This window comes from Eurypyga helias, unplaced genomic scaffold, assembly GCF_000690775.1.
Source record: "Eurypyga helias isolate BGI_N326 unplaced genomic scaffold, ASM69077v1 scaffold20372, whole genome shotgun sequence".
Lineage (NCBI taxonomy): Eukaryota > Metazoa > Chordata > Aves > Eurypygiformes > Eurypygidae > Eurypyga > Eurypyga helias.
Window position 1 is genome coordinate 1,767 of NW_010234305.1, and position 9,941 is coordinate 11,707.

The 9,941-nt window shown below is 58.2% G+C and overlaps 2 protein-coding genes across 2 annotated transcripts in view; one reads left to right on the forward strand and one right to left on the reverse strand.

Moving 5' to 3' along the window:
- The window catches only part of LOC104517395 (ATP-dependent 6-phosphofructokinase, liver type), a gene marked incomplete at its 5' end in the record, with an annotated part of 2,733 nt that extends 1,751 nt beyond the window's left edge, over nt 1–982 (forward strand). Inside the window, 4 exons of the mRNA XM_010162037.1 lie at nt 210–321; nt 403–502; nt 630–735; nt 835–982. Coding sequence (XP_010160339.1) covers nt 210–321; nt 403–502; nt 630–735; nt 835–982 — 466 coding nt within the window. The remainder of the gene's footprint in view (nt 1–209; nt 322–402; nt 503–629; nt 736–834) is intronic.
- Nucleotides 983–4,995: 4,013 nt separating this feature from the next.
- On the reverse strand, nt 4,996–9,242 carry LOC104517396 (chromosome unknown open reading frame, human C21orf2; the record flags this gene model as incomplete). Its single annotated transcript, XM_010162038.1, has 5 exons — nt 4,996–5,121; nt 6,698–6,791; nt 7,366–7,537; nt 8,151–8,380; nt 9,196–9,242. Coding segments are annotated over 5 exons (669 nt in total), but the record flags the coding sequence as incomplete, so codon positions are not given.
- Nucleotides 9,243–9,941: the final 699 nt, after the last annotated feature.

Sequence of the window (9,941 nt, forward strand, 5' to 3'; positions counted from 1 at the left end):
GTCCTGCGCGGGGTTGCCACGTGCAGCCAGGGGGACAGTCCTGTGCTGGATGTCCCCACCCCGGTCCCAGGGTCCGGCTGGTGAGATGGACTGGGGCTCTGGGCCTCGAGAACAAAATAACAAAAAGGTGTTCAGGGGAGCATGGAGGGACCCCCTGGGGATGCCAGATTAAGAAGCAGCCCCCCAATCCCTTCCCTCTGCTCCCCCAGCAACGAGAAGTGCCATGAGCACTACACCACCGAGTTCCTCTACAACCTCTACTCCTCCGAGGGCAAAGGCATCTTTGACTGCAGGATTAACGTCCTGGGCCACCTCCAGCAGGTAAGAGGGGACAGGGCCACATGGGTCACCACTGTCCCCAAGAGCTGGGCGGGCCTGACATCACCATTTCTTTGTCCCCAGGGGGGAGCCCCGACCCCCTTTGACCGCAACTACGGGACCAAGCTGGGAGTGAAGGCAGTGCTGTGGATGTCGGAGAAGCTGCAGGAGGTCTACCGCAAGGGTGAGGCGAGGGCTGGGGGTCCTGTAGGGTGGGGGGAGCCTGGTGGCACTGAGCAGCCCCCAGTGCCCTGAGCTCGGCCACTCGGCCCCCAGCAAGGTGGCCACGGTCGGCTGTGTCCTCCTCCCAGGGCGCGTGTTTGCCAACTCGGGCGACTCTGCCTGCGTGATCGGGCTCAGGAAGAAGGTGGTGGCCTTTAGCCCCGTGACAGAGCTCAAGAAAGTCACCGATTTCGAGTAAGTCCCTGTCCTCTTGTCCCAGCGGCTCACCAGGTCCTGGGGGTACCTTCCGGGGTCGTCCCCAGGGTCGCTTGAGAGCCGCATCCCCCCCGCCAGGCACAGGCTGCCCCAGGAGCAGTGGTGGCTGAACCTGCGGCTGATGCTGAAGATGCTCGCCAACTACCAGATCAGCCTGACCGAGTACATCTCGGGGAAGATGGAGCACGTCACCCGCCGCACGCTCAGCATCGAGAAGGGCTTCTAGTCCCACCAGCCCAAGCTGTAGCCCCCCCGCACTCTGCGTTCTCTCCATCCCCACGTGCTGCTCGGGGAGCACCGGGTCCCCCCTGTTCTCAGTAGCCCTGTAGCTTTGCCACCAACCCCTTGAAGCAGGGGGTCCCGGCTCCCAAAACATCACAATCCTGCCCCGAATCACTGGTCCAGGGTCTGGTCCCTGTGCAGGCACAGAGGAGGTGCTAGAGCCCAACTGCACAGCCCGGATCTTTAATCTTCCTGTAATAGTTTATTCCTATTATTTAATGATGGGATGTCTGGATTCCTTATTTAGCGGCTTGACCGGCTGAGCCAACCGCTGCTTTTAGTCACCTGCCCCGTGTGCGCGAGGGGAGCCAAGGAGGACGCGGTGCCATCCCCGAGCGGGCAGGGGCTCATCCCGGGGGTTCTCGGTGAAGCTCCACACTCCCGTGGCGTTTGCCCGGTGCGGGTGTCTCGAGGGCTCAGCACAGAGCACGGGTCCTAGCAAGCCCTTCTTCCCTGGCCACCTCGCATGACGCTTGGCTGCGACCATCACCGTGCGGCCCCGGGGGCCGTGCCCGTCATCTCACCGCTGCTGTGTGACCCCCCGATCGTGTACTGTTCGCGGCGCTGCTCTCCTCCTCTAGAGATAAAACCTGCTGGAGCCAAACCTGCCTCGCCAGAGTGGTCGTTGCGCGCCGGGTGCCTGCGGGGAGGGAAGCGGGGCAGACCTGGGGCTAGGATGGGGGGACAGGCCCCAGCAAAGCCAGAGCATTTGCCGGAGACGGATCAATGCCCGGCCAGGCGGCTTCCCTCCGTGCGTCCTCAGAGCCTGGGAGAGTGGGACCGCGGGCGGCCTCTCCCCAGCCGGGCCGTGGCAAGGGTGAGGTCAGCATCCCTCTGCGGGCAGCCTTCGCCACCCCGGGCAGAAGTTGCTTCTCCCTTGTTTTGGTTCCCACCTTCAAAGCAAGCGCAGTGATTTATCGAGGCGATGCGTACGCTCGCTAAGGCAGTTTCTCAGGGCGGCTGCCAAGCGTGCCGGCTCCCTCTCGGGCTTGGCTGAGCTCCCCCATGCTCGGCCGATGCCAGACGGCTGTGCGTAGCCCCTTTCCCAGGCTGCTTTCCTCCTGGGGCTTTCGGCTGACTGCTCCAGCCTTGGACACGGCCAGCACCAAGCCCCATCGTGGTCTTCTGGGTCAAAAAACAAATTTTTTTTCCTCCCTGTGGCGTTGTCCCCAAGTGACAAATCCACTTGATTTCCATGCTTCTCCCCTAGCTGGCCACATTACTTGTTTTAGGCTCTGGAGGAAGACGGTAAATTGTGTCTCCCCCACCAGCCGGACACACGGCGAAGCAGCAGACCTTGCTGACGGAGGGCAGCATCACTGCTATCCCAGGCAGACATCTGCTCCGGGACCCAGGCAGAGTCCTGACTGCTCATCCCACTGCTGGTAAGGCAGTGAGAAACAGGCTCTTCCACCATCCCGTGTGCCGCTTCCAAGGATCCCCAACCAGCTCCGAAGCGGGAGCGTCCATCAGCTACACCCCGCCGGCCTCGCACGGCACCACAGCCCTCCAGCAGCCCGGTCTAGGGTGTGAATGGGGAGCGGGTGTCCCCACACTCAGACCAGCAACACATTTGGAGGCGCTTGGGGACAGGTAGCCCTAACACATTACAAAACCTGGAGTGCCAAATTCCAGAGGGCACACCGACAGGCACAGTCCCTGCATTCTTTGCGGGGTGGGGGGCAAACACCCTCTCCCCTGCCAGGATGAGCAAGAGGGGACGTGGCGACTGTGCACCTGGGCTCCCTGGCACACCCAGCCCGTCCCCAGAAGCGGGCAGAGCAAAAGCCACGAGCATCTTGCAGCGAGAGGCAGGCTGCCAGGTCCCCAGAGCGAAGAGGCATGAGCCAGAGGGGCCAGCTTCCCCCCGGGCTGCTCCGAGAGGGAGCGGGATGCTGCAGGCAGACCCCGCACGGAGTGGCTGGGAGCACCGGGGGCAGCTTGCCTGGCAGCAGGAGCACCCACGCCGGCCAAGTATGACAAGCACGGCACGTAGGCGGCGAGCTGTGCTTGGGGACAGTCATACCGCCAGGGATTAACAGCCCAACTTCTCAGTGGAGACGGGAGGAACTGTGCCAGAGCAGCCTTGGGCCGCGGCAATTGCTCCATTAACCACCCTCACCACAGACCGACCCCCCATCATAAACCATGACGCTCGCTTCCATCGCTCTCCTCCCAGCACAGCTGGGGGGTCTGGCACACCCCAACAGCAGCTCCCGTTCCCCGCCAAGGCCAGGAGTGACTTCTGCCGCTGAGCAGGCCAAGACAGCCTGGGAGAGGACTCGCCCTCAGCACAAGGGCAGGTCTCTCGGGCCCTGGCTGTAGAGGGAAGTCTGGTCCGTTATAAATCACACTGGCCCTTTAAACGCCACTGGGTTTAATGCAGCAGGCAAGAACTAGGTCACCTGAGGAGTTGTTAAAAGCATCAGCACTCTCCACCCAAGGGACAAGGGTCAAACTGTGCCCCTTCCCACTAAGGTGAAGCGAGCAGGCCTGTGGACACGGGGCTGTCACCGTCCCCCAGGAGCACTCCTTCCCAGCAGCAGGACCCGGCACATTGTACAAACAGGGGGAGCCGGGACACGGCAAAGCCCTGCGCAGCGCCGGGGTCCGCAGCTGAGCAGCACAGAGGGCTCCCATCCTACATCTCAGGGGCCACTGTCCCGCCCGGGCAGGCTTTGCAGGAGCCGGGCAAGCAAGCGAGCCTTGCTCACCATTTCACTTCCTGCGCTCCGTGCGGACTTCCCACTGCAAGAAGGTTCCCAAAATAGCATTTTTGTTGTCGTTGAAAAGCAGCTCCTGCAGCAGCTCGGTGCAGTTATCAGCCATCACGGGAGGCGGGCGAGCCATTTCACGGGTCCAGTGAAGCGGGAGGGCGTGGGGGCCCGCGGCCCTCCTCCTGCTCCGCCGGGCTGACAATGCGAGCCCTGAACCAGACGTAATGGAGCAATGCCCGGAGTCAGTTGTTCTCACTATGTTTGCTGAACCCCGGCCACAACTTACACGTCCTAGAGGGATAATCGGTTTTATTTGGTATGTCACAACGTTTCAGTTTGTATTTAATGGCTCTATAAAATCTTAGTCAGTGCAGCTTTTTCAGTTAAACACCCCAGCCCTGACACCTCTGCAAACCGGACAGTGACGCTTGGCGTGTTTTCTCCTACCTGCAAAATGCACGGGGGGAAGCTTTTTGCTCTGACCTTCAGCTTCCTTAAGCTGGTCTAATGCCTGCGGGTGTGCACGGGGCCGAGCGCACTGCTGAGCAATCGGGATCCGCCAGAGTAATCTCCGTTTCACCTAGGCTGTGCCGAGCAGTTCTTCAGGCCGCCTGACCAGCGCGTCAGACGCTGCGCGCGCTAACGAGGACCAGAAGAAGTCAGGAGTCGAAGATAAATTAAGAATTTGACATTGACCTTCGCTATCTGCGCCAGACAGTTCTTGGTGATAGTTTCAGGCAGCATCTCTGCCACAGACTTCACAGAAACACAATCTTTGTGGTAAAAACAGCCTTCGGAGTCGGCTACACAGAGGCTGGCCAAGGGTTAGTCTGACAGGGAGCCGCTAACAAGCGGTGACCTTTCTGACCGTCAGCAGGCTTTGCTGTCCCCCTTCGATCGTGCAGCACCTCTCATGGCAACCCCGCTCGGCTTTGCTTTGCCCATTCGCCTGCAGCTCCCATCAAAGAGCCCCAGCGACACGAGAGCTGAACGTTAAGGGAGCCCGCTGCGCAAGCGGGAAAGCTCCGGAGAGCCAGGTCAGGTGCTGCCAGCCCCAGCGTGACACTGCACGGCCAGAAGCCGTGTCGGGAGCAGGGACAGCCAGCAGCACCCCATCCCAGCCCCTCTGCAAGGGAAGCACAGCCGGAAATGCCGAGGCTTTGGCTGCAGCCAGGCATGCGAGGGCAGAGCAGCGCCGCGGGGCTGGCTAGTGCTCCAGGGCGGTTTGTAATGGGCACCGTCACTCCTCCTGCAGCTCCTTCTTCCGAACGGCCTGCAGCCTCCTCCCCACCGTCTGCTGGACGATCTCCAGACCCTCTGCATCCAGTTCCTTCATGAGAAGCAGGATGGCATTCAGGACATTGTTCTGTCAGGAGAAGACAGATGCTGCTTTACAGGAGCATGTTAACGCCAGCCCAGAAACCGACACTTGATTTTCCAAGAGCTCCTCTTTCAAGGAACTCCACCACCTCCTCCAGAAGTTTGCTACAGACACCTGCAGCTAGAGGGACAGCCCCACAAGCCGTCAGGGCAAGCACGGGCTGGATGGAGGAGGATAACTGGAATGCAGGACAAACCCGCCTGCCCAGTCCCGCAGGGACTGCCCACATTCCGGCTCCTGGCCACCCTCCCGGATGGCTTCTGTAAGGAAAGGCACATTCAGGAGCGGCCGCCCTCTCGCTCCAGCTTGAGCATGAGTAGGATGGGAAAGGACAGGCATCCTCTGCTCTGAGGAATAAGAGGAGCTGGTAGAATCAGGGAAGCACGAGCCGGAAGGAACCCTGGAGGGTCCCCAGCGCAGCCTTCCCCCAGCGCAGGACTACCGCCAACACCCGACCACGGCTCTGTCAAACCACGTCGTGAAAAAGTCCAGGGAGGGATTCCACAGCCTCCCTGAATAACTGTCCTTCTAGGGAAAATCTCCCTCCTAACACCCAACATGAACCTCCCCAGCTGCCATCTGCGGTCACTGCCCCTTCTTTTAACGTTTTCTCTTCCTGAAGGCCAGAGCCCGCGGTGCTACTCCCTGCACAGCAACGCACTCAAGTGTGCCTGGAACACGAACAAACGAGACTGCAGGGAACCAACACCAGAACGAGGCAGAGTGTGGCCTGGATCTCACCCGGGCCTTCCCGTGCCAACGGAAGTGATGGCACTGAGCCCAGCAGATGGCAATTCCCAGCTGATCCATGAGGTTCACCCGAGGCTATGCCATGGGGGGGGAGCTGAGGAACCACCTCAGCTTTCCATGCAGCAGTCTCCTTTCCAGCCTGCCGGCTGCATTCAGCCACTGCCCAGCCACCACGCGTTCATAGCACAACCCCCAGGAAAGGACACACGTAGGCTCACGTGCAGACAGGTCCAGAGCACAAATTCCATTGGGCTTTAAACTGCATGATGTCTTAGAGACGGAATAGGGGACACAGTACACTATTTCAGTTGGAAGGGACCTAGAAAGATCATCCAGTCCATCCTGACCGCTTCGGGGCTGACCAAAAGTTAGAGCGTGTTATTAAGGACATTGTCCAAACTCCTCCTAAACACTGTCAGGCTGGGGGCATCGATCACCTCTCCAGGAAGCCAGTTCCAGGGTTTGACCACCCGCTTGGTAAAGAAATGCTTCCTCCTGTCCAGTCTGAGCCTCCCCTGGCACAGCTTTGAGCCATTCCCACACGTCCTGTCACGAGATCCCAGGGAGAAGAGCTCAGCACCTCCCTGCTGATGTCCCCTCCCCAGAGGGGACATGGCAGAGAGCAATGAGGTCACCCCTCAGTCTCCTCTTCTCCAAATCGGACAGACCCCATGTCCTCAGCGGCTCCGCAGAGGACGTGCCTTCCAGCCCCGCCACCAGCTTGGCTGCCCGCTGTACCTTCACACCCTTAACTGGTGGGGCCCAGAGCTGCACACAACACAAAGCAATTTGGTCTTTAAAAGATACTCACTCTCTTCTTGCGGTTGCAGTCTGTGTCTCGAGGTGAAAAGGAGGAAAATTTATCCCTGGGAACAGGCTTCATACCAAGCTCCTCTCGAATTTTGCTAAAGGGGAGGAAGAGCAAATGTTATTATGATCAGCCAACAGAACCTTCCTCTGCCAGGCCAATCCAACCACACAGGCAGTGCCTAGCTTAAGGACCCAAGGCCCATCTACGCGTGCTGCCCACAGCACCCCACGCAGAACTCCCACATGTAGTAAGAGCCTCCAGCTCTAAAATGTAAACAAGCACACTGCTACGAGGTGCCTGCCCGCAGGTGAGAGACCGTGCAACACTGCGCTTGACCAACACGTGCCACAGCGGTGACATGCTGAGCGTGTCGCAGAAGGGGAGCTAAGCGGGACTGGAGCTCACACGTCAGAGGATCCGTCTCTGCACATGCAGCTGACACACTCAAGAGTAGGGACCCACCTACACAAGATCCTGTTCCGCAGATACAGAACCAGACCCACAAGTGCTGTTAAGCCAGCACGGCTTCCCCCACGCTAACTGGAACAACAGGAATTGGCACCAGCTGCAGGCCTGGCCCATGGAATGTCAGGGCTGGCTGGCAGGGTCCTCTCATGCTATGCGCAAGTTCAGCCCAGAAACCCAACAGCCCACAAGCGAGCCCTCACTTTGTCTCCTCCAGACTGAAGTTCAGCAGTTCACTCTCAGTCTCCGTCGTGGATTCAGCAGTACTGGAGCCAGTGGACTCAGGGCAGCCGTTCTCCATGCTCCTCCTGGCTGGTGGGGCTGTGATCTCCTCGCCATCAACCAGGGCCTGGGACAGTTCTTCCTCTGTCACAGCTGCAAGAGCCAAACCAAAACTCTGCTGCAATGAACTCCACCAGCCCGGGAAGACAGCATCTGTACCAGAGCATGTACTGCTGCTGCAGAGCTACACCGCAGGGTTTGATCCCAAAACTGTCCTTTGTACTGGCCTTTTGCCTTCATCCTCCTCCTGCAGCAAAAGCCATGCAGGAGAACACCGGCAGCCCTCACCAGTCTCTCAAAGTGGGAAAAATACCAGGGAGGGATGCAAACACGCTCTGCCATTTCTTGTTACTGGAGAAGCCTCCAAAAGCCACCAAATTACTGCTACCAGACAGAAAAGCTTCTAATTTTTTACGACATCAGATCCCATTACAGAATCTTTTGTTTTGCCACAGCAAAGGAGAGAGCTCTAAAAAACCACTAATCAGTGGTACTGTCTCGGCTATAATGAGAAGGGGAGAGGAGGGAGGGAGGAAGGGAGGGAGGAAGGGGAGAGGAAGCAGTGACCTTGCAGAGGGAATGCTCAACCTCTAACAGACCTCCACTCAAGGAAGAGCCAAAGGACGCCTTAACAAGGGGAACCAACAGGTCGGGGGTTCCCAGCTCACCCTGCCCAGGCTGGGGGCTGTTCACCTGCAACACCCACCTTGGTTATCGAGCTTCTGCAGGCTGGGGAGGTTACGCAGCACCGTCATTCGGTAGCGGTGGGGGTCCAACCCACAGCAGGGATTTTCAGACAGCCACAGGACCCTCAGCCGGGGCAGGTTTTTGAGGTAGAAGAGCTCATTTAGGCTTGTAATGTTGTTCTTCCTCAGATAGAGTTCACTCAGATTCTGGCACTGCTGCAACGGCTCCAGGTCCGAGATGCCATTCACACTGAAGAGAGATGGTGGGATCAGAGCCCAGCGAGCCCACCCCTCCCTCGCTGTACTGTTCAGGTGGGAGCAGAGCAGCTTTCCAGCTCCCTTTTCTGCAACAGCTTCCCTGAGGAGCCTCACCCTGGCACAGCACAACACCACACAGTTCAGGGGCCTGTGCTTTTGCACTGAACAAAAAGTTAGCGATTCATCTTTCTAAATCAGGGAAGAATTCTTTCTAAATCAGGGAAGAATTCTTTCTAAAGCAGGCCCTCCTCTCTGCTGAAGGTGATAAACAGCCTCTGCCCCTCCCAACACAGTTGTACCCTTTTCTGTAGCAGTTACTCAGACTCACTGAGGGAGAACCCATGTAAGATTTCCAAGCTAAAAAGCTCCAATTTGCAGGCAGCATTTGCTCGGTGGGCTCCCCAGGAGAGGCAAAGCGTGCGTGCGCTGGGAGGAGGCTTATGGAAACAAAAAGCTCTGTGAGACCCAAGAAGCATTTCCACAAGCATTCTGCGAACAGGCCCCACGCAGAAGCCCAGCAGATCCTATCTAAACTATGGAACAGGACTTTGGGAGCAACAATCCTGAGAGGTTTTAATGCTTCTCAAGACGGGGATTATTTTCTCAAGTATAAAGGTAAAGGCGTAGAGGAGCGAAGAAAAGAATAATCATTTCTGCACCTCTGCCACTTGAGAAATCAGGCACAAAGAGACAGGCAGCTCAGGCACACAACCATAGGAAGGTGCTAAGAAACCAAGCACCAAGCCGCAGCCCCATGAGAGAGGCGACTTCCCCTGCCCTCCCTGAGGCTGGCAGCCTGACATTCACCTGAACGTGATCACCTCGATGTTGGGCAAATCCCGGCATATCGATATCTGGGCAGGAAAAGACAGAAAGAGCAGGTTGGCACTCCCAGAAAAAAAATAAATAGAACTGAAAGCAACTTAAATCATGAATAAACAAGATAAAAGAACAGGAGTTGAGGATTGCTTCAGTTTAACTCAAGCTTAACACCACCACAGAGATTTGCTGCCTCAGCCAGTGCGGAGTCAGCAGCTCCTCCACCCAGGAGTGGGAGCGCAGACACCAGCCAGCATCACGTTGTTCTTCTGCTCCAGCAACTCCGCAGTCTCTGCACTGGTTTCCAGCCACCACACACAAGGAAGGATCCCTCTTTCCCCAGACAGCCCTCTCCACATGAGAGTACGTCATCCAAAGTCACAAACAGACAAGGCAGGACTCAGGGTCCTGCTCTCCGGAGTTCCGTGCAGAGAGGAATTTTCCAGGCGCTCTCCGCAAACAACAGCAAACTCCCCCCTTTTTTTGATCAATACTGAATAGCGCTGCAGCTCGCTGGCAGCTGGCCAGCCCAAACCCAGGCCGGTGCCTTCCTCAGCACCCCGCCAACCCCATCCCCTCCCCACTCTGGCTTCCAGCCCAGGCTAAGGCTTCCCTCCGGCAGCACACGGGCCACGGGACACAGGCCATAGCTTGACGATGGCAGCCGGGAGCTGTGGGGCCGCTCCTCGCTGGCTCGCCCTGGCAGAATGGGAGCGCACGGTACTTACATCCGT